Source organism: Rhinatrema bivittatum, chromosome 19 (genome assembly GCF_901001135.1).
Source record: "Rhinatrema bivittatum chromosome 19, aRhiBiv1.1, whole genome shotgun sequence".
Taxonomy (NCBI): domain Eukaryota; kingdom Metazoa; phylum Chordata; class Amphibia; order Gymnophiona; family Rhinatrematidae; genus Rhinatrema; species Rhinatrema bivittatum.
Window position 1 is genome coordinate 14,904,298 of NC_042633.1, and position 27,522 is coordinate 14,931,819.

Genomic DNA, 27,522 nt, shown 5'->3' on the forward strand with positions numbered 1-27,522 from the left:
ACTGTCGAACCCGAACTATGGGGTGCAGCAAGTATGGAAGAGAATAGGGCAGATGGCATCTCTGGAGTCAATCCCCCCCATCCCACTGTGGTGACCCTAGATGGACTCTGGGATTTGGTGGTTGGATTTAAATCCGAAATGAAAGTTGCCTGACAGAAATTAGACCAAGCTAATGTTAAACATCTCCAAGATTTGTCTGAAATGAAAGAAAAATTAACTGAGACAAATAGTAGGGTCTCTTTATTGGAAATGAAAGATGAAAAGACTCAAGAATTTAAAGCTTTAGTAGTTAAGGATCGACTAATGTTGGAAAGAAGAATGGAGACTGTTGAAAATAATACAATATAATACTTAGTTGCCAATTTTTCCTTGAACAAGTAATAAAACTTGTCAGAGAGATCAAAATAATTCCCTGTAGCCCCAGATGCTTTATGCAACATCTATAGGTGTCCAGAAATACCCAAACTATCTCTGAGATTGCCCATCACTATATAGGGAAGAGTGGTCTGCTTCTGAGAATGACGGCTCCGAGCTACACAGAAACACAAATGAGCAGGAGACCCAATAGTTTGCTACTAGATTATTACGTCCTTTTTTTTTTTTCTAAGCACAGAACAGTTGAGTTTGTGGAGAAAAGAACTACATTAACCTTATTTGGAGTTTCCTTTGCTTAAACAAAACCATGATTTTAACAAGACAACACTCTTCCAAACCTGCCCCAGAGCAGTTATTACAAAGATTTCAGATGAAGCAGCTTGATGCGGATCTCCACATTCCCCTGGGTTATATACATTATTTATTTATTTATTTATTTATTTAAAAACTTTTATATACCGGTATTAGTATGCATACATCATACCGGTTTACAATGTAACTTTAAAGGCAGAAATTACAATGAACAGGGAGGGCGAACAAGGAGGAGTATACAAAGAGCAGGAGGTGGAGGAATTAAAGCAATAAATAAAAGAGCACAACACAGAGAGGCAATCTACCACAAGAGGGAAATATCCAAAATCCAGCAGGCAGATAGTAGGGAATACTCACTTGATAGGGGCAGGCAGAACAATTTTGAAAAATGTCCACCACTGAGCGCAGAGCTTAGGAGCCATTCTGGACCCCCAGTACACCAGGACATCTATCGTAAGTGCAGGGGGGATCTGGATGATGGGCTAGGAGGGAGGATTAGCCCGTGGGGGGAGGTGATTTTTTAAGTCAAAGGGGACAGGTTGGGGTGGTGGTGGTGGTGCCTGACCCCAGAGGTTTAAACTCTTAAATATGTATTTACTTACTTATTGGCTGCCTGCATGGGCAGCAGGGATTGTATAGTGATCCCCAGAGTCTTTTACACAGTCTGGGCCAATTGGCTCCATTAAGACATAGCAACCCCCACAGTCTTGGGACCACCATTGTGTGAAATTTTGGAGCCAAGTAATGCAACAGTATTTTTCCTGGCAGTATTATACTACAGGGGAAATACCATGCAATTTACAAAGCAACTTAGTAAATGATTCCCTTAGATTGTAAGCCCTCTGGGGCTAGGGAAATATCTACAATATCTAAATGTAATCCACTCTGAAGTGTAATGCAAGGAGGAAAATAAATAAATAAAAATTACTTCTGACTGTTGCAATGTTTCTTCCCATAGAAACCTTCCCAAGGTACAGACTGCCGAACCCTGGATTCTGGGGTGGTGACTCTACTACTGAGCTAAAGGTCCCAGACAGCTTCTAATTAATGAAAAATAAATCAGAGTCAGATTCAAAGCAAATGATTGAAAAGCTCCAAGTGAAATATTAATGTGTCTGAAATTGATCTTTGATCATGCCAAAGAAGGTTCCTCCCATCACTACTTCTGAGCACCTTGTCAATCAGTTTTCTATGAAGACAGGGGGGTCATCTAACCTGTGCATAGTCTTCACTCCACGTGATGGCACTGGTGTTGATTTTGATGTCCCGGGCACCGGTGGCTCCAGAGTCATAGTAGCCAACCTTTACATAGGCAAAAGTGCCATTTGAAGTCAGTTGCCAGTTAAGAATGTCATAAGCAGCTGGTGGGTTTCCCTTTTTGTCAAAGAAAATCTCCTGGCCCATGGTGTTCTGGAATCGCACCTTCCATACATAATGCAGGAGCTGTGCGGAGAAAAGGAGACATGCTTGCATTGATTTCACACTGACAGCCTGATTTCATGGGTGTACAGCTGTGCCTCAGCCTTGCCATTCATATTGAGAATTTGTAATGCATTTCTAGATGAGAAACAGGCTTATTACACAAGTATAAATACCCTAATAATCACTGAAGTCTGCACTCCTAGAATGTGGCTTAAAATATCACTTCAGAAACACTGACTACATTTATCCCACTTCATTCTGAGCTAACCAGGCAGTTTGATCCAGGCTGCTGGGCTCCTTGATAGCATAAAAAGATATGTGTTAAGCCCCATATTACAGAAACAATAACCCAAGGGCCGGATTTTAAAAGCTCTACGTGCATAAATCCAGTGGATTTACGCACATAGAGTGCCTTATGTGTGCCGGGCCTATTTTATAAAGGCTCGGCAACGAGTGTAAAGCCCCGGGACTCGTCTAAGTCCCGGGGCTTTACAAAAGGGGCAGTCTGGAGGCGGGGCAGGGGCGGGGCCAGAGGCCTCCGGCACAGCGGCCATTTGCCTCCGTGTTGGAGGATCACGTGCCGGCAGGCTGCCGTCGTGCACAACTTGCTGCTGCCTGGAGGCAGGTGCAAAAGGTAAGACAGAGGTCGGGGCGGGTTAGAGTAGGGCTAGTGGGGGGCAAAGGTTAGGGGAAGGGGTGTAAATGTTAGAATAGGGGGAAGAGAATGGGGGAAGGTCGCGGGCATCAGCGCGTGCAAGGTGCACCAGTGTGCACCCCCTTGCAAGCGCCGACCCCTGATTTTATAATATGCGCGCCCTTGCGTGCACATGTTATAAAATCGGGCATACACGTGTGCGCGCCGGGTAGCACGCACACATGTACGCCCGCATGTATTTTTGAAAATCTACCCCACAATGTAGATTTTCTCTGCCATAATAATACCCTGTACACTGCAGATAAGGTTTTCAGTTACTACTTGTCAAGATGATCCAGTCCTTGTATTACTCTCATTCTATGCATGGGCGCATGTTATCTGTGTTTTTCTGATATAAATCAGAATAGGTCTTCACATGTACAGAGGTAATACCTGCAATGGATATCAGAGAGACCGAGAAGTCTACCTTTAGACACAATGATTTCAACCATCCAAGGTAAAGCACTCCTTGAAGAGTGGAAGCTGATATTATTCCATGGGTGCTCTGAATTAACCTCTTGCCAAATGTATGGTTTGCAAGCCAAAGTAGGCTCCTCTTTTGGGGGCTAGGGGATGGCTGGAAGTTAAGCCTATATGAAGCTTATAAGATGGATCCCATGACTCTGAGGAACTCCTGCAATGCTGGGGAGAGAACCAAGGGTTGAAGGGACAGGGGGAGAATGTCATGGCGTTTATTTTTGACGCAGCACCCAGTGTTTGTGGATGCTGGGCTGCAGACCCGGCAATTTCTTTTCAGTTTTGGACAGAACACCTGCCATATGTACATAGAAACATAGAAACATAGAAATGACGGCAGAAGAAGACCAAACGGCCCATCCAGTCTGCCCAGCAAGCTTCACACACTTTTTTCTCTCATACTTATCTGTTTCTCTTAGCTCTTGGTTCTATTTCCCTTCCACCCCCACCATTAATGTAGAGAGCAGTGATGGAGCTGCATACATCTCACCTATTGTTCTGTTGATATTTACTGCTTATTGCCCACCTATTAAGGAGGCACTAAATGTATTTTATCCTTGCTGTACACCTACCCTGTCTCAACCTATATGTGACTACGGTCATGTCTGACTATATTTATTTATTTTTTAAAATGTATATGCTGCCTATGTAACACAAGTTATGGTACTATGTTTTATATTTAGGAACCTTCCAGCAAGGGAGGGGTTAAGGAGTAAGTGAGTGAAAGGAGGGTCCATTCCACCAAGATGATAGGTCTTAGAAGTGGTATATAAGATGGCTCCTTAAGTCATGGGGAGAGATTAAGAGGATTTCTGAAGTGTTCGAACCTGAATCTGGTTCTGAGGAGATCAGAGATATTGCATGGAGATATTAGATCCTCTGGGCAGAGTACAAGTGTCTCTCCCTGGTATGAGCTAAAGAGTAAAGACCAATCTGAAGCAGTGGATCCCCTAATACATCATCCCTCATCATCCATCTCAGTGAGTTGTGTGGTAAAAGATGAGAAGTTTCCTGTTCTTCAGTGAGGCCTAAAGAAAGAGAAAGGCTTGGACTGCACTCAAGTGACGTTAGAAAGTTGAATAATTTGTTTTGCGCTTTGTATTATCTGATAAACTATGGAGTCTGCATTGCTTGCATCTTGGATATTTTGTCTTTTTGCAATAAATTCTTTATTCTATGGAATGCTAAGTTGTATATACTACATGTTTTTAAATTATTGGGCCGTGCAGATAATCCCACTCCCCACAATTCAAATCCATGCATTTTTCCAGAGGCTGCAGCAAGGAGGATAATGAGGGTGATTGAATATATTTCTTATAGCATTTTATATAAGCTGTAAACTGCACAGAGCACCAGTTTGACATGGCAGTATAATAAAACTTTAAATATTAATAGTAATTTTTGAATACCACTTAAGTATCTTTTTAAACTTTTAGCCACATACTATATTCAAACATAATGTATGCAACAAGTTGGTGTTTTAAGACCAGTTAAGTTTCTGTAGGCTGAAAAGTCTACGGTACATGTACTTCTGCAGTTAGATGATATTTAAAAAATTTAATTCAAACTGTGTATCATTGTAATGTAGTCAGCTATACATATAGATCATGCTTACTGAAAATTTTAAGAGAGTGCAGAACTAAATGAATGTGACTGTTTATATATTTTAAATTAATAGTACTTGGTTTGATAGAATTGTACCAGGAAGATAGATGATTGTATGTTTGATTATTTTTATTTGGATCTGATGTAGTATTTGAATTTATGTGCTGTATGTTCCTGTTTATGATTATGAATGTTATTATTGTAAACCACGTAGAAATGGCGATTGGAGCTCTATGATATTTTAAAATAAATAAATAAATACATTTCTCAAACAAACATTCACCCATACCTGCCAAGGCTCAAAGTGTTTGATGTCCCCACATGTCCCATTGAAGAAAGGTCCTTTTCCAGGTTCACAGGCATACATGGCATGTAGGGCATAGGCCACCATGTAGACAGCATTATAGTTGTTATAAACAGATCTTAGGTTTGTTGTATCAAAGAAATGGATATTAAGGGTCCTCAAGTCCTCCTTTCCTGTACAGAGTTTCTTTTCCCTGCCTACTTCTGGAAGAATGACTTGGTCTGCTTTGGGGTCAGCCCACCTGCAGTCAAAGGCTTCTTCCCAAAATTGCCTAACAAAGATATCTTCAGTATTTCTGAGAGGATGAAGGTCATACAGGTACTCTTTGAAATTTGGAATGTTGCCTGTAGGAACAGAGATTGCAATGGTTCCTTTCAGAGTTTTTAAGAAATCCTTTTCATTAAATATTGGATAGTCAGCCCAACCATCGGAAGCAATCCAGACTTTCCCAGATATGTCACTCTTTGCAATTGCCAGCATCACCGGATAGAAGTTGTTGGCAGAGGAAAAGACCACAATGACCTTGGCTGATATCTTCTTCACCACTTCCACAATGCGCCGTGTCTTCTCTTGAGAGTAAAACAGGGGGATGATTTCATAGAAGGCTACACAGACCCCAGCCTTTACCAGCTCTTCTTTTAGCATCTGAGTCCCAATCAGTCCATAATCATTGTTCTCAGCAAGGATTCCAATCCATGTCCAATCGAAGAAGGTGATTAACCCGGCAATGACCAGAGACTGCAAATCATCACTTGGAACAGTGCGGAGGAAAGAGGGAAATCGACTTTTATCACTAAGAGTAGCTACAGTTGAAGCATAGCTGATCTAGAAGAATTTCACCAACAGCATGAATTAGTTTTTCTTACCTTTGATCAGTATTTATAAAAGTGATAACATAAATTATTTTTTCCTTTTTCTTACATGGTATCTCAAGACACACTAAACATTTGTCCTGCCTTAACCATGTCATTTAGATCAAAGATGATCAACTTCTTTGTCTCCACCCATCCATTCTCCTTCTTGACAATAAATAATATCTATGGCTACTGCATATGAAGTGTCCTTGAAAGTAACGCGTATGCAGTAAAAGAACCCCTGAAAAAGGCAGTATATGCTGAAACATGGTCCTTGTCGGGTTGGTCTTGAATTAATTATGAAGCAGAGGTTTGCACTTTGGCACTTATTTTTGGTAAACCACAAGTTGAGCTTGTTTGAGAAGAAATCTTGTGATTTGATTTTTTACTTAAAAATGTTTTCGAATAGTGGAGAGCATTTTGATAATAATAAAAGTAAGATTGTTTGTAAATTATAGTTTTTGTAGGTATGAAGGTAAATGATTTGAACTTGTGGTGCAAGGAAGACTGATACTGCCTGAGGCCCATTGCGGGCGAGAGGCAGCAGATTATATCTGATGCACCAGTTTTTCTGATACCGTCTCTTCCCATTTTGGGTATTTTGAAATTTTCTTTTTGAATAACATTTTTTTTTCTTTTTTTTTTTGTTAAATATATTTTTTGAAAAAAATCTTTTGATTTCCCTCTCATTTGGTTTGCTTTAAATAACTAATAGCAACCATAATGACTTCTCATACAACCACATCTTCAGTATGACTTTGGAAAAGTACCAATCAGTGCATAGACATTGTTTTACAGCTAGCCAGAGCAGCAGAATATTTGAGATTTTGTTATAAGTGTTCCGTACCTGTGCCTGCTTATAGACTCCCAGTAGTTGTGCTATGGTTATGGACATCCGAGACTGGTTATCTCCAATGACTGCAGCTAATGGAGAGCTCCCCCTACAGGCATAATTTGGAATGGGGTCTTTGTTTCCTGTGAGTTGCCACATTGTACCTTGCAGGGACCTGGACTGGGCATTGCAGGAGTCGTATATCCAGAACCCCAAGCTGATGTTGGAGAGTAGATAGTTGTTTTTATTAATTTCTTTCAAGGCAAATGCTATGACATTCACATGTTGGTAAAAACTTAATTGTAATCTAAAAAATAAAAGAAAATATCCTTAGAAAATAAGCAAATGTTCTCCAAGGAGTGACTTTTAAAATGTATTAAACAGGTAAAAGTAGCATATATGAAAGAAATGTAGGGGTAGATTTTAAAAGAAGTGCTGGCAGCGTACATGTGCGCGTGCTACGTGGTGCACGCACATGTACACCTGATTTTATAATATACGCGCACAGGGGAAGCGGACTCGGAGGGAACTTCCCTACCCCCCCGCACCCCCACCTTCCCTTCCCGTCCCCTACCTCCCCCGCCCTTTCCCCCTTCCTTTTCCTTTGCTTTTTTTTATCTCCAAACTTACTTTGCAAGCCCCGTCGCGCATAACCCTTTTAAAATCCCGCCCTTACTGTGTAAATCCTTTTGAAAATTCAGCCCTATGGAGTGAATTTTCAAAGGAGTTACAAGCATAAAAGTAGCAATTACCAATAGCCTTTTACTTGTGTAAATCCTTTTGAAAATGTTTCTGATAGGTTTAATTTTCAATACGGCACTGATCTGGCAATGCACAAACCCAGCTGATTTACAAACATAAGATACTCGCATACACTGACTTTAAATATCAGCTTATTCTGTGGATAAAATTATGCACATACACTTAAATGGTTTGAAAATTCAGTGTACACACAAAACTTTGGAAGATGCCTCCAAACCACACCCTGAGGGACTCTTTTCTATGAATGTACTTGTGTTATGCGACTAACTGCATATTTTCTGGAGGTTATTGGGGATTTATGTGGGTTAACTCCATGTTTACCCATATAAAAAAGAAGCCAAAATCTTTGAAAACTTTCTTCATGTTGTGGTTAGAAAAACAGAATAGGATGGAAGATGAGGAGCATAAGGTCCATCCAAATCTTACTTCTTGATGCAATGCCCCAATTGATCTCTGGTTTCCCCTCATTTCTTTACAGTGAGGGATCCTCTGGGTTTATCCCAGGCTTTCATGAAATCCATTTTTTGCCTCCACTTTCATGAAATGCTTTTACTTCTACTACCTTCACTGAGCGGCCATTCTATGCATCCACCTCACTTTCCATCAGGATGGTAAGATTATAGAGAGAGAGAGAAGATAGATACGGTACATACTGGCTGCTCCTATAGCTAGGAGCAGAGTGGTTCTGGACTCTCTTGGTTCAACATAAGGAAGCTGCAGCTGGGGAGCACAGGACTTTACACTGGGAAAGTGCTAGGATGTGATTATCATCGAGGGTATTCTGTTGGCTAATGGGAATGTGCTTAACCTGTAGGACAGATTATCTAACGGTGGGAGCTGTTTCTTTAAACATTTAAAACATAATCTTATGTCTTTGGTGGGAGTTGTTTGGTTTTCTTTTTCCATTCTACAGTCCCCATATTCAACCCTTGCCTAATTAGGGATTGGGAAAAACATTTGCAAATGGTGGCCTCCGACAAAATGTAAAATGAACCCTAACTAAAATGTAAGAACCCATGGGTCAATTATGGGTCTTTGACAGAGCAAACAAAAATGAACCAAATATTTGTAAGGAATTTAAAGCAAACTGATTCAGTCTGGATGCAGGCTATTCAGTCTGGCAGCCCCTTAGCTTCTAAGGCAGAGAAAGGTCACCTAAAAGAAGATCATCACCTTGGTATGGCAGGAATTTATCCTTTAGCTAGGAGCTGCTCTCCAGGTGATGAGATATCCTCTCACATTGAGGATGTTCCTCTATGGGTGATTGTACAGGTAGGAAGGACAGGACGCTATTATTATTGGTGAATTGATCACTAGGAATGTAGATAGATAGGTGCCTGGTAGACATGAGGATCACTTGGTAACTTATCTGCCAGACCTTCAGGTGGCAGATCTCATGTGTCATCTGGAAAGAATTTTAGGGAGTGCTGGGGAGGAGCCAGCTGTCATAGTACATGAGGGTAGTAAAGACAGAAAAGAGGTTCTGAAACCCAAATTAATATTTTAAGGTAGGAGATTAAAATCCAGAACCTCCAGGGTTGTATTGTCTGAAATGCTTCAAATTACCACACAGGACCCCAGAAGCAGGCTGAGATCCAAAGTATGGATGAGAAGATGGTGCAGGGAATAGGGCTTTTACAGTTGTTAGAGTGTGGGGAACATTAATTCCTGGATTTCTGAATCCTCTCTAGGAGTGGGGACAAATATCTTGGATGCTGATAGTTTGGGAAGTATTTTTAATCATTGACAATTCATTTTTCAGGTGAGTCAACTTCATTTTTATTGCATAAAGCTCAAGGCAAATGGGACAAGATATATTTGGTTCTTTTATGTTTACTCTGCCAGTGACCCATAATTGATCCATGGGTTCTTAAATTCTAGTCAGGATTAAATTTCCATTTTGTCTTAAGCCTCAAGATGGTATGTCTTAGGACTGTTATACTGAATAATAGTCATTGTATTAATTTGTGTCTATGAAGATCACTTGTTTTATTGTGACTAATCTGCAAGTTGTTAGATTTGTATTTAATTTGCCTAAGAACATAAGAACATAAAACTTGCAACACTGCATCAGACCAAATGTCCATCAAGTTCAGTATTAATTTTGTTTATTAACTTGATTAATTGCTATTTAAGAACATAAGAACATAAGAAATTGCCATGCTGGGTCAGACCAAGGGTCCATCAAGCCCAGCATCCTGTTTCCAACAGAGGCCAAAACCAGGCCACAAGAACCTGGCAATTACCCAAACACTAAGAAGATCCCATGCTACTGATGCAATTAATAGCAGTGGCTATTCTCTAAGTAAAATTGATTAATAGCCATTAATGGACTTCTCCTCCAAGAACTTATCCAAACCTTTTTTGAACCCAGCTACACTAACTGCACTAACCACATCCTCTGGCAACAAATTCCAGAGCTTTATTGTGCATTGAGTGAAAAAGAATTTTCTCCGATTAGTCTTAAATGTGCTACTTGCTAACTTCATGGAATGCCCCCTAGTCCTTCTATTATTCGAAAGTGAAAATAACCGAGTCACATCTACAGTCTCACAAGTTCTTCCTGCAATTTATCACAATCTGCTTGTGATTTAACTACTCTGAACAATTTTGTTATCATCTGCAAATTTGATTATCTCACTCGTCGTATTTCTTTCCAGATCATTTATAAATATATTGAAAAGTAAGGGTCCCAATACAGATCCCTGAGGCACTCCACTGCCCACTCCCTTCCACTGAGAAAACTGTCCATTTAATCCTACTTTCTGTTTCCTGTCTTTTAGCCAGTTAGCAATCCACGAAAGGACATCGCCACCTATCTCATGACTTTTTACTTTTCCTAGAAGCCTCTCATGAGGAACTTTGTCAAACTCCTTCTAAAAATCCAAGTATACTACATCTTTATCCACATGTCGATGCCATGAGGCAGAGGACTTGTGGATCATGCCGACCCATACCTTGGAGCATGCATTGGTCATCAATCGTCGTAATTGTTCCATCAGTTTCCTTCTCATCGGGGAAGGGAGGAAGACTTTGCTCTGTTTGGTGTCGAAATGGGCCCCCAGGTACTCTAGGGATTGAGAGGGCTGCAGACTGCTCTTGCCCGTGTTCACGACCCAACCGAGTCCTGCAGTAGGCTCTTGACTCTGCTGGTCACCTGCCAACTCTCTTCTTTAGACTTTGCCCTGATCAGCCAGTTGTCCTAGTAAGGGTGTACAAAGATCCCTTCCTTCCTCAGTGTTGCAGCCATGACCACCATAATTTGGAATTATGGTGGTCATGGCTGCGGATTTACTGCGGTAAATCAAAACAATTTGTAATAAAGAAAAAATATGGCAATAATAAAATAAAATAACCTTAGAACATACCACATTACAAAGTATAATAAATCTATAGCAAACATTTAAAAATTAATAAAGTTGTTATGATTAACAAGCAATCAGGCAATGAAAATATCCTGTTTCTAACAGCAGCCAGTCCAGGTCACATGTATCTGATAGGATCCCAAGGGGTAGATAGATTCCATGTTGTTTATCCTAGAGGTAAGAAGTGGAATTCTGCAATTCCACCATATTAATGTTTAAGAAGTTGAAATACTGAGTCAGACTGAGGGTTTGATAAGCCCAGCATCCTGTTTCCAACAGTGGACAAGTGTTATGATTCCTTGAACCCTTGGGTCGCAATGACAAGCTAAAAAGTATTACCGTGGTTCCTTGTCGGTGGGAGATGAGCCTCAGGGCCGGCAGCTGGAGTTACCAGCAGGGCAATGGTATAGACAGTCCGGAGTCAAGGCAGGCAGCAAAGAGACAAAGTCCAGTATCCAAAGCAGGGTCAGAGGCAGGTGGCAGGCAAGGCAGAGTCCAGTATCCAAAGCAGGGTCAGAGGCAGGCAAAGTCCAGTATCCAAAGCAGGGTCAGAGGCAGGTGACAGGCAAGGCAGAGTCCAGTATTCAAAGCATAAATCAACGCAAGGCAAGCAAGGCAGGAGACACACCAAGCTGGACCTATTGCAAGGCACTGGCAATCCTTCAGAAGCCTCCTTATATAGTCCTGGGTGAGGAAGTGGTTCCTGGGAGCTTGGAACTACTTCCTGTTGCTGCTCCTATAAGTGGGGGGAGGAGCCATGCGCCTGTGTCAGATTGGGGCTAAGGCTGCCCCTGCGGGAGCCATGCTGCTCGCTCCCTGCTGCCTTAGCCGATGATGAGGACCGCGCAGAGAGTACTGAAGAGACCCACCTCTGCCACTGCCGGTAGGTGCGGTCGGCCATGGGGGTCGGCCCCCGCTGATTGCAACAGTACCCCCTCCTTTAAGACCCCTTCCAGGAAGCCTAGGTTTCTCCGGGTGATTGGCATGAAAATCCACAAGGAGTGTTTTGTCGAATATATTCTTAGGGAATAGCCACTGCTATTAATTACATCAGTAGCATGGGTTCTTCTTAATGTTTGGGTAATTACCAGGTTCTTGTGGCCTGGTTTTGGCCTCTGTTGGAAACAGGATGCTGGGCTTGATGGACCCTTGGTCTGACCCAGCATGGCAATTTCTTATTTTCTTATGTTCTTATGGCTCCCACGAATCTTCCTTTGGGTCATACCTCTCCCAAGCTATGAGATATTCCCAATGTCTCTTATGACGGCGGACATTCAGGATCTCTCTGACTTGGTACGTCTCCTCCTCCTCTGTGGAGATTTCCTGGGGAGTGGGTGGTTTTCGTGCAGGCCATGACAGTATCACTGGTTTCAAACGCTAAACATGGAAAACATTATGGATTTTAAATGATGGAGGAAGACGTAGTTGATAGGTGACAGGATTGACCTGTCTCAAGATTGGAAAAGGACCCACGTAGAGAGGGGCAAGCCTCATGGAAGGCACACGTAGACATAGGTTGCAAGTGCTAAGTCAAACCTTTTATCCAACCTTAAGGTGATGTGCTGGCCGCTGATGCTTGTCTGTAGTATTCTTTGTTCTCTGGGAAGCTTTGCTGATCATGGTTTCAATCTGAGTCCATAGCACGTGGAGATCCTGTGCTGTCATCTGAGCAGCTGGGGATGGCACGGATAATGGTATTGGAAGAGGAGGGAGTGGTTGTCTCCCTGTTCTGTTAGGAGTTAGCAGTCTGCTAGGGAGTTAGCAATCTGTTGTTATTTAGGAGAGTTGTGGTTGGATCCTTGGACTGGTGGCAGATGACCACACCCCTGGGGGTAGATCCTGAGAGGGACCCACGGTCAGGCTCAGAGTTAGGAGACAGACACACACTAGTTATTTTATTAGACAGTATACTGAACCACCAGAGGTGGCAGTAGTGAGCTGGAATGCCCGGCTGGGCTGTAGTCCCTCAGATACTGGAACAGTGATCCCTAGAGGCTGAGCTGCAGAAAAACTGAAATATAGTGAGTAGGCAGGGTATGCAGAGTTCATGTACCAAACCTGATGGTAACACTCACACAATGTCTCATATAAGCCCAGGAGCTGGAATGTATAGGCCCTCGAGGAGCGAGTACCTGGTTCCAGGGAAAGCTCTGAGAGAGCGATGGTAACTCACTGATGTAGTTGGCAGTGATGACTTCCAGGCAAAAGAGAATACGGACCAAGACTGGGAACGAGGGCCCTCGAAGAGTGAATACCGGTTCCAGACTGTCACCTGAAAAACAAAGGAGAGAGCGAGGCCCCCGAGGAGCGGGTACCCCTGGTAAGTCCGAGGAGGCAGAGTAGCTTAGGTAGAGTAAACCGAACCCTTGCTAACTCAATCTGTTAGCAAATTCTAAGACCTTATACATACGTCGCAGGTGATGTCATCTCAAGGGGACGCCCCTGAGGTTCGCGCCATCTCCGGTACTTCAGTCGGGGCCGCACTGCGCGCACACCCCTAGGCCTCCAGGAAACATGGCGGGTTGCAGCATCTAGCCGGTCCTGGGATGCCGGAGGACTTCGGCAGAAGGACACTGCGGCAATCAATCTTCCCACGGGCGAAGAGGGAGTCGCCAAAGAGGTAAGGAGGGCGGAGAGAGGGCATCGGGAACTGACGGACACAACAGTACCCCCTTCAAAGGGTGATTTTCTCTTTGGGTACCAGGCTTAGGTTTTGAAGGATGCGCGAGGTGGAACTGACGAAGCATCTCTTTGTCCAGGATATTGGTCTGAGGCTTCCAAGAGTTTTCTTCGGGGCTGAAACCTTCCCATTTTAGAAGGTATTCAAAAGTCTTGCCTCTTTTATGAACGTCTAGGACTTCTTCGATTTTGTATTCTAAGTTGCCTTCTACATTGATGACAGGTAGATCTTGAGTCTTGGAAGAAAATTCACTGAGTATGTTGCTATAGATATCAGCAGCGATGGATAAGCTGCTGGGGACATCACTGAGATCTTCAGTGGAAGTGGCGAAGTCAGGGAACGTCCAAAGCCCACTTCAAGTTGTAACACAGTAGTGAATCTTCTAATTTGATGAGGGGACTCCTCAGGTCTTCCACTAGACGTCTGAGAATGAAGTTGCGTCCTGCCCCTGAGTCCACCAGGGCAGCAGTCTGAACCGTAATTGGTCCGTAGGTCAAAGAGACTGGGAGAGAGAGTGGAGGAGATATCATGGTATGGCCTAAGAACAGTCCTCCTGCAGGACTTAGGCCCGTCCGTTTTCTGGACGAATGGAGCATGTGGAGACATTATGGCCGGGCTGACCACAGTACATGCAAAAGCCGCACTTCTTCCGAAATCTTTTCTCTTTGGAGGTCAAGCGACCGTGACCAAGTTGCATAGGTTCATCTGTATCAGCAGCAGGGATTACTAGAACCATCCGAGGTGTAGAGACAGCACTGGCCTGTTTCAACCCAGGTAACACCCTAGACCGGAGTTTCTTCACCTTGTCCCGGAGCCGGTGATCAATCCGAGTAGCCAAGGCTACTAATTCGTCCAGCGAGTCAGGTGTTTGGCGAGCAGCCAGCTCGTCCTTTAAACGGTTATCCAGGCCTCTGCAAAAGAGAGTCTTGAGACATTTGGGGTCCCAGCGAAGTTCTGCCGCAAGAGTTTTGAACTCTATGGCGAATTCAGCCAATGATCTGTTGCCTTGCTTCAAATCCACTAAAGCAGAACCGGCTACAGAAGTTCGAGCAGGATCATCAAAAACGGATTTAAACAAGTCCATAAATCCTTCTATGTCCTGCAAAATAGAGTCCTTGCATTCCCACAAGGTGGATGCCCAAGACAGGGCCCTACCACCCAGGTATGAAAGGATGTAGGTAGTCTTGGAGAGAGCTGTAGGAAATAGAGACGGCTGTAAGGCAAAGTTCATGCAGCACTGGTTCAAAAAGCCCCGAGTCTTCTGGATTTCTCCGGAAAAGCAGATTGGAGCTGCCAGTGGTACGCAGTCTTCAAAGTTACCTCCGGTAGCTGACCTTCTTGGTTGGAGACAGTGCCTTGAACCTTCTGTGTGTGTAGCTGATGAAATGCTGCAGTAAGTTTCTCCAAGGCGTCTTGCTGCTCCACAATGTGCTGGGCCAGGCCCGGTATGGCCTGCAAGGCATTGAGTTGTGCCGAATCCATGGAGTTAGCAATCTGTTCTGTTAGGAGTTAGCAGTCTGCTAGGGAGTTAGCAATCTGTTGTTATTTAGGAGAGTTGTGGGTGGATCCTTGGACCGGTGGCAGATGACCACGCCCCTGGGGGGAGATCCTGAGAGGGCCACCGGTCAGGCTCAGAGTTAGGAGACAGACAAACACTAGTTCTTTTATTAGACAGTATACTGAACCACCAGAGGTGGCAGTAGTGAGCTGGAATGCCTGGCTGGGCTGTAGTCCCTCAGATACCAGAACAGCAATCCCTAGAGGCTGAGCTGCAGAGAAACTGAACATAAGAACATAAGAAATTGCCATGCTGGGTCAGACCAAGGGTCCATCAAGCCCAGCATCCTGTTTCCAACAGAGGCCAAACCAGGCCACAAGAACCTGGCAATTACCCAAACACCTAGAAGATCCCATGCTACTGATGCAATTAATAGCAGTGGCTATTCCCTAAGTAAACTTGATTAATAGCAGTTAATGGACTTCTCTTCCAAGAACTTATCCAAACCTTTTTTTAACCCAGCTACACTAACTGCACTAACCACATTCTCTGGCAACAAATTCCAGAGCTTTATTGTGCGTTGAGTGAAAAAGAATTTTCTCCGATTAGTCTTAAATGTGCTACTTGCTAACTTCATGGAATGCCCCCTAGTCCTTCTATTATTCGAAAGTGTAAATAACCATCTACTCGTTCAAGACCTCTCATGATCTTAAAGACCTCTATTATATCCCCCCTCAGCCGTCTCTTCTCCAAGCTGAAAAGCCCTAACCTCTACAGCCTTTCCTCATAGGGGAGCTGTTCCATCCCCTTTATCATTTTGATTGCCCTTCTCTGTACCTTCTCCATTGCAACTATATCTTTTTTGAGATAAGGCGACCAGAACTGTATCAAGGTATCAAGGTGTGATACAGAGGCATTATAACATTTTCCATTTTATTAAGCATTCTCTTCCTAATAATTCCTAACATTCTATCTGCTTTTTTGACTGCTGCAGCACACTGAGCCGACGATTTCAATGTATTATCTACTATGATGCCTAGATCTCTTTCTTGGGTGGTAGCTCAGCAGCGCATGGTTCGGAGAGATGTATCTTTAAAGGATACTAATGATGCATTAGAATTAGGGCATCCCGACAGTGAGGTTCCAATAATTAGAAAAGTAGTCCAAGTGCCTGTAACTAAAAACTCACCTGAGCTAAAAAATTCTAACTTATCCCTATCAATTAAAAAGCAGAATAAAAATACAAACAAAAAACAAACTTTGAAATGTTTGTATGCTAATGCCAGAAGTCTAAGAAGTAAGATGGGAGAATTAGAATGTATAGCAGTAAATGATGACATAGACTTAATTGGCATCTCAGAGACATGGTGGAAAGAGGATAACCAATGGGACAGTGCTATACCGGGGTACAAATTATATCGCAATGACAGAGAGGAGCAGTCGGGAGGAGGTGTGGCGCTTTATGTCCGGGATGGCATAGAGTCCAACAGGATAAACATCCTGCATGAGACTAAATACAAAATTGAATCTTTATGGGTAGAAATCCCTTGTGTATCAGGGAAGACTACAGTGATAGGGGTATACTAACCGTCCACCTGGTCAAGATGGTGAGATGGACAGTGAAATGCTAAGAGAAATTAGGGAAGCTAACCAAATTGGTAGTGCAGTAATAATGGGAGACTTCAATTACCCCAATATAGACTGGGTAAATGTATCATCGGGTCACGCTAGAGAGATAACGTTCCTGGATGGAATAAATGATAGCTTTATGGAGCAATTGGTTCAGGAACCGACGAGAGAGGGAGCAATTTTAGATCTAATTCTCAGTGGAGCACAGGACTTGGTGAGAGAGGTAACGGTGGTGGGGCCGCTTGGCAATAGTGATCATAATATGATCAAATTTGATTTAATGACTGGAAAAGGAACAATGTGCAAATCCAAGGCTCTCGTGCTAAACTTTCAAAAGGGAAACTTTGATAAAATGAGAAAAATTGTTAGAAAAAAACTGAAAGGAGCAGCTACAAAAGTAAAAAATGTCCAAGAGGCGTGGTCATTGTTAAAAAATACCATTCTAGAAGCACAGTCCAGATGTATTCCACACATTAAGAAAGGTGGAAAGAAGGCAAAACGATTACCGGCATGGTTAAAAGGGGAGGTGAAAGAAGCTATTTTAGCCAAAAAGATCTTCATTCAAAAATTGGAAGAAGGATCCAACAGAAGAAAATAGGATAAAGCATAAACATTGGCAAGTTAAATGTAAGACATTGATAAGACAGGCTAAGAGAGAATTTGAAAAGAAGTTGGCTGTAGAGGCAAAACCTCACAGTAAAAACTTTTTTAAATATATCCGAAGCAGAAAGCCTGTGAGGGAGTCAGTTGGACCGTTAGATGATCGAGGGGTTAAAGGGGCACTTAGAGAAGATAAGGCCATCGCGGAAAGATTAAATGATTTCTTTGCTTCGGTGTTTACTGAAGAGGATGTTGGGGAGGTACCCGTAATGGAGAAGCTTTTCATGGGTAATGATTCAGATGGACTGAACCAAATCACTGTGAACCTAGAAGATGTGGTAGGCCTGATTGACAAACTGAAGAGTAGTAAATCACCTGGACCGGATGGTATACACCCCAGAGTTCTGAAGGAACTAAAAAATGAAATTTCAGACCTATTAGTAAAAATTTGTAACTTATCATTAAAATCATCCATTGTACCTGAAGACTGGAGGATAGCAAATATAACCCCAATATTTAAAAAGGGCTCCAGGGGCGATCCGGGAAACTACAGACCGGTTAGCCTGACTTCAGTGCCAGGAAAAATAGTGGAAAGTGTTCTAAACATCAAAATCACAGAACATATAGAAAGACATGGTTTAATGGAACAAAGTCAGAATGGCTTTACCCAGGGCAAGTCTTGCCTCACAAATCTGCTTCACTTTTTTGAAGGAGTTAATAAACGTGGATAAAGGTGAACCGGTAGATATAGTATACTTGGATTTTCAGAAGGCGTTTGACAAAGTTCCTCATGAGAGGCTTCTAGGAAAAGTAAAAAGTCATGGGATAGGTGGCGATGTCCTTTCGTGGATTGCAAACTGGCTAAAAGACAGGAAACAGAGAGTAGGATTAAATGGGCAATTTTCTCAGTGGAAGGGAGTGGACAGTGGAGTGCCTCAGGGATCTGTATTGGGACCCTTACTGTTCAATATATTTATAAATGATCTGGAAAGAAATACGACGAGTGAGATAATCAAATTTGCAGATGACACAAAATTGTTCAGAGTAGTTAAATCACAAGCAGATTGTGATAAATTGCAGGAAGACCTTGTGAGACTGGAAAATTGGGCATCCAAATGGCAGATGAAGTTTAATGTGGATAAGTGCAAGGTGATGCATATAGGGAAAAATAACCCATGCTATAATTACACGATGTTGGGTTCCATATTAGGTGCTACAACCCAAGAAAGAGATCTAGGTGTCATAGTGAATAACACATTGAAATCGTCGGTTCAGTGTGCTGCGGCAGTCAAAAAAGCAAACAGAATGTTGGGAATTATTAGAAAAGGAATGATGAATAAAACGGAAAATGTCATAATGCCTCTGTATCGCTGCATGGTGAGACCGCACCTTGAATACTGTGTACAATTCTGGTCGCCGCATCTCAAAAAAGATATAATTGCGATGGAGAAGGTACAGAGAAGGGCTACCAAAATGATAAGGGGAATGGAACAACTCCCCTATGAGGAAAGACTAAAGAGGTTAGGACTTTTCAGCTTGGAGAAGAGACGACTGAGGGGGGACATGATAGAGGTGTTTAAAATCATGAGAGGTCTAGAACGGGTAGATGTGAATCAGTTATTTACTCTTTCGGATAGTAGAAAGACTAGGGGACACTCCATGAAGTTAGCATGGGGCACATTTAAAACTAATCGGAGAAAGTTCTTTTTTACTCAACGCACAATTAAACTCTGGAATTTGTTGCCAGAGAATGTGGTTAGTGCAGTTAGTAAAGCTGTGTTTAAAAAAGGATTGGATAAGTTCTTGGAGGAGAAGTCCATTACCTGCTATTAAGTTCACTTAGAGAATAGCCACTGCCATTAGCAATGGTTACATGGAATAGACTTAGTTTTTGGGTACTTGCCAGGTTCTTATGGCCTGGATTGGCCACTGTTGGAAACAGGATGCTGGGCTTGATGTACCCTTGGTCTGACCCAGTATGGCATTTTTTTATGTTCTTATGTTCTTATGGAACCTAACATCATGTAACTACAGCAAGGGCTATTTTTCCCTATATGCAACACCTTGCACTTGTCCACATTAAATTTCATCTGCCATTTGGATGCCCAATCTTCCAGTCTTGCAAGGTCCTCCTGTAATGTATCACAGTCTGCTTGTGATTTAACTACTCTGAATAATTTTGTATCATCCGCAAATTTGATAACGTCACTCGTCGTATTCCTTTCCAGATCATTTATATATATATTGAAAAGCACCGGTCCAAGTACAGATCCCTGAGGCACTCCACTGTTTACCCTTTTCCACTGAGAAAATTGACCATTTAGTCCTACTCTCTGTTTCCTGTCTTTTAACCAGTTTGTAATCCACGAAAGGACATCGCCTCCTATCCCATGACTTTTTAGTTTTCGTAGAAGCCTCTCATGAGGGACTTTGTCAAACGCCTTCTGAAAATCCAAATACACTACATCTACCGGTTCACCTTTATCCACATGTTTATTAACCCCTTCAAAAAAATGAAGCAGGTTTGTTAGGCAAGACTTCCCCTGGGTAAATCCTTGTTGACTGTGTTCCATTAAATCATGACTTTCTATATGCTCTACAATTTTGATCTTGAGGATAGTTTCCACTATTTTTCCCGGCACTGAAGATAGGCTCACTGGTCTATAGTTACCCGGATCGCCCCTGGAGTCTTTTTTAAATATTGTGGTTACATTGGCCACCTTCCAATCTTCAGGTACAATGGATGATTTTAATGATAGGTTCAAATTTTAACTAATAGGTCAGAAATTTCATTTTTGAGTTCCTTTAGTACCCTAGGATGCATACCATCTGGTCCAGGTGACTTGCTACTCTTTAGTTTGTCAATCTGACCTACTACTCTTCCAGGTTGACAGTGATTTCGTTCAGTTCGTCTGACTCATCACCCCTGAAAACCATCTCCGGAACTACTAGTCAGGGTATGCAGAGTTCAGGTACTGAACCTGATGGTAACACTCACACAATGTCTCATAGAAGCCCAGGAGCTGGGACCAAGACTGGGAACGAGGGCCCTCGAGGAGCGTGTATCAGTTCCAGACTGTCACCTGAAAAACAAAGGAGAGAGCGAGGCCCCCGAGGAGCGGGTACCCTTGGTAAGTCCGAGGAGGCAGAGTAGCTTAGGTAGAGTAACCCGAACCCTTGCTAACTCAATCTGTTAGCAAATTCTAATACCTTATATATCCATCGCAGGTGACTTCATCTCAGGGGGATGCCCCTGAGGTTCGCGCCATCGCTGGTACTTCAGTCAGGGCCGCGCCATGCGCGCGCTCCTAGGCCTCCAGGAAACATGGCAGGTTGCAGCATCTAGCCGGTCCGGGGACGCCAGAGGACTTCGGTAGAAGGATGCTGCGGCAACGAATCTTCCCACGGGCGAAGAGGGAGTCGCCAAAGAGGTAAGGAAGGCGGAGAGAGGGCGTCGGGAACCGACAGACACAACACTCTCATAGACACAGAGGAAGGGGGAGGATCCTGTAGCTGCGTTGGCATGACTGTTATAGGAGAATTCTGCCCATGGCAGAAGGTCGGCCCAATTATCCTGTCGTTCATTCACAAAAGCTCTTAAAAATGTTTTTAAGGTGCGGTTAGTTCGTTCGGTTTGTCCATTGGGCTGGGGGTGGTAGGCTGTAGTAAAATCCAGTTTAACCCCAAATTTGTTGCACAAAGACCGCCAATATTTGGCCAAGAACTGGGTTCCACGATCGGACACAATATGGCGAGGTAGTCCATGTAATCGAAAAATGTGTTTTGTAAACAATTTGGCCAATTCTGGAGCAGAAGGTAGTGTTGGGAGAGTGATAAAGTGGGCCATTTTAGAAAAACGGTCAATGACCACCCAAATTACTCGATTACCATTGGAAGCAGGTAATTCCACCACAAAATCCGTGGCAATATGAGTCCAAGGCTCCTTGGGTGCCGGTGGAGGTTGTAATAAGCCCCAAGGACGTCCAACTTGAGTTTTCTGCCCCACACAGGTTGGGCACGAGTCTACATAGGCTTTCACATCCTGGTACATCTGTGGCCACCAATAACATCTTCTGAGGAGTGAGAAAGTTCGAGCTCACCCTGGGTGTTCTGCTACTTTAGAATCATGGCCCCATTTCAACAAGCGTTGTCATAACTGGGTTGGAATGACAGTCTTCCCTGGGGGAACTATATGGGTAGTGGCCATCAGGATTTGTGCTGGGTCGATAATGAGCCTTGGTGGGTCTGGAAGATCTTCGGCCTCGGAAGCACGAGAGAGAGCGTCTGCTCTGACATTTTTGGTGGCTGGCCTATATTTCACCAGGAAATCGAAACAGTTAAAAAATAAGGACCAGCGTGCTTGACGGGGGTTTAGATGTTGGGCTTGGCGGAGATGTTCTAGATTCTTATGGTCACTATAGACCATAATAGTGTGTTGAGCTCCCTCCAACCATTCTTGCCAGGCTTCAAAAGCTAGTTTTATGGCAAGGAGCTCTTTATCTCCGATACCATATCCTTTTTCAGCTTGGGAAAATTTATGAGAAAAATAGGAACAGGGGTAAAAAACCCCCTTAGTGGGAATTTAGACAAAATTTAGACAAAAAACTTAGACAAAGGGATTTCATTCCTGCTAGTTCTCTTGGACATATCTGCGGCATTTGACACCGTGAACCATAGCATCCTCCTCAATCGTCTCTCAGACATTGGTCTATCCGGAAACGCCTTCCAATGGTTCAGCTCATTCCTCGATAATAGAAGCTCCAAGATCACTATCAACAATAAAGAATCCCCTAACTTCAAATCCACTCTAGGTGTTCCTCAAGGCTCCTCTCTATCCCCCACCCTCTTTAATATCTATCTACTGCCTCTCTGCCAGCTCCTCACAAACCTTAACCTAATTCACTACTTATATGCTGACGATGTTCAGATCCTGATCCCTATAAAAGAATCCCTTCCAAAGACGCTCTCCTTCTGGGAGGACTGCCTCAAGTCCATCAACCACCTACTCACCAGCCTGAACCTAGTCCTCAATGCAGCCAAAACGGAAATTCTTCTCATCTTCTCCGACCTTTTTACCAGCCATCATCAGACAACCTCTACTCCTCAGACCACTCAAGTTAGAGACTTAGGAGTCACCATTGACAATCATTTAAACCTAAAAAAAATCAATTAACAATATTACAAAGGATTGTTTCTTTAAGCTACAAGTTATGAAAAGACTCAAAACCCTCCTCCATCTCCAGGACTTCAGAACGGTCCTCCAGTCAACAATATTTTCCAAAACAGACTACTGCAACACTCTCCTCTTAGGACTCCCGATCTCTGCAACTAGACCACTACAGATGCTCCAGAACTCAGCAGCCAGGATATTAACCAACACTAACCGGAGAACTCACATCACCCCTATACTTAGAAATTTACACTGGTTACCTATTAAATACAGAATTTTGCACAAAGCACTCACTATTATCCACAAATCCATACACAACCACCTTCCTTTAGACCTTCGGTTCCCTCTCAAACTATACACATCTGCAAGACCCATCAGAGCGGCACACAAAGGAATCCTTCAAGTTCCCCCAAATAAATCCACCCGTCTAACCTCCACGAAAGAACGAGCATTCTCCACAGTTGGCCCCACCATCTGGAACAACCTGCCAACTGACCTAAGACTGGAACCCTGCCTGACTACCTTCCGAAAAAAACTCAAGACTTGGCTTTTCGTCCAAGCCTTCCCTGAAACCTAACAGTGCAACAGTTTTCGTCATATAGCCCAATAGACTAAATGTCCGACCCAGCCATTGTATATTCATTCGTGTTCATTCTCCAGTTTTTTTTCTGTCCTTTGTTTCCTGGCTACTCTAGCCCCCAAGTTTATTCTCCATGTTCTTTGTATCTGTGCCTCGGCCTTCTTGTTATATGGTTTTGTTAAGTTAACCCCTACGTTTGATGTAAACCGGCCTGATATGAAGCTTGTCATGAAGTTCGGTATAGAAAAATGTTGAATAAATAAAAATAAATAAAATTTGACTCAAGACAGCCCCAATGGCAGTGGATGAGGCATCTACTTCCAAGACAAAAGGACGTGCAGGATCTGGGTGGTAAAGGCCTTCTTAAGCCTGGAAAAAGCATCCAATGCCTCCACAGACCACTCTCTGGTATTGGCTCCTTTGCGAGTTAGTGCGGTCAATGGAGCAACTAATTGAGAGTAATGAGGAATGAAGTGTCTATAAAAATTGGCAAAACCCAAAAATCGTTGTAGGGAGCGCAGACCGGAAGGCTGGGGCCATTCCCGGATGCAGGCCACTTTATCCGGATCCATTTGGAACCCGGTATTGGAGATAATGTATCCTAAAAAAGGCAAGGACTCCGCTTCAAAAATGCATTTTTCCAATTTTACATGGAGCTTGTGGGCTCGCAAGCTTTGCAGTACTTGTTGGACATCACCGCGGTGAGATTGCAGATCTCGGGAGAATATCAACACAGCATCCAGATAGACTACTACTTTATTATATAATAGATCCCGAAAAATTTCATTCATCCTGGACTGAAAGACTGCAGGTGCGTTACACAGTCCGAAAGGCATTACTAAATATTGTGATGCAGTACGACCTGGCCCGGGGCAGAAACAGCCGGGACACAGAAAAGCAGAAGCTGGCGGTACCAAACCTAGCCACCGGAGGGCGCTGAGGAAGGTAGCAAAGACTACACTTCCCAGGTTCCCTGAACCGACACCTGACCCCTGGCTGGAGGATGAGCAGGAACAGGTGGAGGAAATTGGGACTGATCCCTATGACTCAGCAGAGTCTATGGAAGCTGAGGAAGAGGGCGTGCCACCGTGGTGGAGCTGGCCACAAAAGCCCGGCTCCTCAGAGTCTCAGGAGGAGGAGATGGAGGTAAGCTGGGGAGAGGAAAGCTCCAGCTGTTCCTCTATGGAGCTGGAATAACCAGGAGGTTGGGGGATGGTAAATCCTAGGTTTAGACAAGGAGGTTTAAGAAATGTTGAAAGGATATTATGGTTCAAATGCTGTTTAACTCTAAGCTTGCTAAGGAGGACCTAAGCAGTTAGGCTTGGGGGTTTGTACAGTCAAGCAGGCATTGTTGCAGGGCTGCAGCCGGTGAGGCTACAGGACTCCATTAAACCCTTTTTGTGATAAAAGCCTTTTTCTCTGTGTACTGTTTGGGAGTGCCAGGACTAGGCCTGGCACTCTGACTAGAGGCTGTGAGGAGTTCATAGCAGCGCTGTGCAAGTGGACGGGACGTGGCATAGGAGCGAAGCCGGAGGCCTGAAGCCCAGCAAAGCCCCACAGCATGCTGAGCGGATGGGCGTGATTGTGACAATATTCAAAATGTCCATCTCGAGTATTAAACGCAGTCTTCCATTCGTCACCCGGTCTGATGCAAACTAAGTTATATGCCCCTCGTAGATCAAGTTTCGTAAACACTTGGGCGCTCTGTAACTGGTCCAGTAATTCAGGAATGAGAGGCAATGGGTAGCGATCTTTCCTGGTTGTGGCATTTAATCCTCGATAATCTATACAAGGCCATAGTGTACCATCTTTCTTGGCCACGAAGAAAAAACCAGCTCCAGCTGGTGAAGTAGATGGGCAAATGAATTCCCGGTCTAAATTCTCCTGGATATATTGGACCATGGCCTGAATTTCAGGGAGAGATAGTGGATATACCCTTCCCCGAGGAGGTATGGTCCCGGGAAGCAGGTTGATGGCACAATCAAATTGTCTATGTTCAGGAAGAATTTCTGCATTTTCTTTTGAAAATACATCAGCGAGACTGGCATATTGTGAAGAGAGGTCTCCTGACGTGGTAGCAAAACATACAGTAAGTGGACGTGTCACTGGAAGAAGGCATTGCTGTTGACAATGTGAGCTCCATTGGTTAACTGAAGTGTTTCCCAGTTGATCATAGGGGAATGTTTTTGGAGCCAAGGCATTCCTAAAATTTATTTATTTATTTTATTTATTTAAGAGTTTTTTTATACCGAGGTATAGCTAGTAGACTTCACTCCGGTTTACAAGTACAACAACCTATTACAATTAACAGTAAAAACTGGAAAAGAGAGAAACTAACCATCTCCCCTGTTGGTTCTAGGCTCTGGAGTTTCCCCCTTTCTCGAGACAATTGGCCAAAAAATGTCCTTTGCCTGCACAGTATAAACATAAACCTTGGGTTCGGCGATGCCATCTTTCTTCAGTCATTAAAGGACTCCTCCCTAGTTGCATTGGTTCTTCTGACTGAAGGTTCATAGCCATTGGTTGAGAACCCGTCAGAGGCCGAGAGAAGGAGGGTGCAAGAGTGATTGGTCTACAAGGTCCATGCAATTCTCTGGCACATTGCTGAAGGCGTTGATCAATTTTGCCTGCTAGATCAATCAAATCATCCAAAGAGTCAGGGAGATCTCGAGCAGCTAACTCATCTTTGATGCGGGTGGCTAGTCCTTCCAAAAAAATACTTCGTAAACTGTCCTCTCGCCAATTCAATTCAGTAGCCATTGTCCAAAATTCAATGGCATAATCGGATAGCGTATGACTATCTTGGCATAAATGAAGAATGTCTGACCCGGTGGCCTCCAAATGCCCAGGATCATCAAAGGTGCATTTAAAAACTTGGAGAAAACGTTAAAGGTCCTGAAGAATGGGGTCTCCTCTTTCCCATAATGGAGATGCCCAGGCCAGAGCCTTTCCGTCTAACAAGGACAGTATAAAGGTGGTTTTAACTGTATCTGAAGGAAACTGTGCGGGTTGCAGTGAAAAGTGCATTGAGCATTGATTAAGAAAACCTCGGCATTGTCCTGGATCACCTGCATACTGGGGAGGGGCCGGTAGCCACACAGGAGAGTTATTGTGTGCCGGAACAGTAGGTGGTCCACTGGAGGGCCCAGAAGCATCTAGCCGAGAGTTCAGACGTTGCAGAGATGCCGCCAGGGAGTCCAGGCATTGTTGCTGCTGCTGTATCTTTAATGCTAGGCTTGGAATAGCCTGCAGACCGGAGAGGTCCATCGGGTTCATGGCCTTGCAATCTGTTACGATTCAATGAATCGATGATGAGGACCGTGCAGAGAGTACGGAGGAGACCCACCTCTGCCACTGCCAGTAGGTGCGGTCGGCCGTGGGGGGGTCGGCCCCCGCCGCTTGCAACAACAAGTCATGATACAAGTAGTTCACAAGTACCAAAACATTAAATAGATTCCATGCTACTAATGCCGGTAATAAGCAGTGGCTATTCCCTAAGTCAACTTGACTAATAGTAGTTTATGGACTTCTCCTCCAGGAACTTGTCCAAACCTTTTTTAAAACCCAGCTAAGCCACCTGCCTTAACCACATCCACTGGCTTAATTGTGCATGGAGTGAAAATAATATTCTTCTGTTTTAAATGTGCTACTTGCTAACTTTATCTAGTGCCCCCTAGTTCTTCTACTATCTGAAACAGTGAACAATTTATTCACATTTACCCATTCTAGTCCTCTCAAGATTTTATACACCTCCATCATATCCCCATTCAACTGTCTCTTTTCCAAGTTGAACATCCCTAACCTCATTATCCTTTCCTCACAGGGGAGCTGTTCTATCCCCTTTATCATTTTGGTTCCTCTTCTCTGTACCTTCTCCAGTGTATTTATAACTTTTTAAAAGATGTAGTGATGGGAATTGAACACAGTATTTAAGGTTCGGTCTCACCATTGAGCAATACAGAGGCATTATTACATTCTCCGTTTTATTCACCATTTCCTTTCTATTAATTCTTCCTAACATTCTGTTTGCATTTTTTTAAATTCTTTATTTATCAGTTTTTCATTTTACAAATTAACAACATTCTTTTGAGACCTCAATCAACATGCTTTACATTTATCTCAAACTCATGTAAATATTTTAACAAAATATATGAAATATATCCCATTTGTAATTAAGCATATATTAAGGATAAATAAACAGAAGGGACAGCAAAATTAAAAGGAGATACAAAGCAAAACATAACCATCTTAAATAGGCATTTTCACTTTTCACCGGACCTTACTTTTACATATTGGACCTGTCCCCATTCTGAGGAACTGGGATAGAAGTAGTAGGTTGTCTAGCCTCAATAAACTGACGTAA

At 43.3% G+C, this 27,522-nt stretch overlaps 1 protein-coding gene across 1 annotated transcript in view; it reads right to left on the bottom strand.

Moving 5' to 3' along the window:
- Positions 1 to 27,522, bottom strand: part of LOC115080257 (extracellular calcium-sensing receptor-like) — a 79,423-nt gene that overhangs the window by 16,078 nt on the left and 35,823 nt on the right. The window contains exons 3-4 of the mRNA XM_029584412.1: positions 5,175 to 6,014; positions 1,903 to 2,130 (exon numbers count right to left, since the gene is read on the bottom strand). Coding sequence (XP_029440272.1) covers positions 1,903 to 2,130; positions 5,175 to 6,014 — 1,068 coding nt within the window. The remainder of the gene's footprint in view (positions 1 to 1,902; positions 2,131 to 5,174; positions 6,015 to 27,522) is intronic.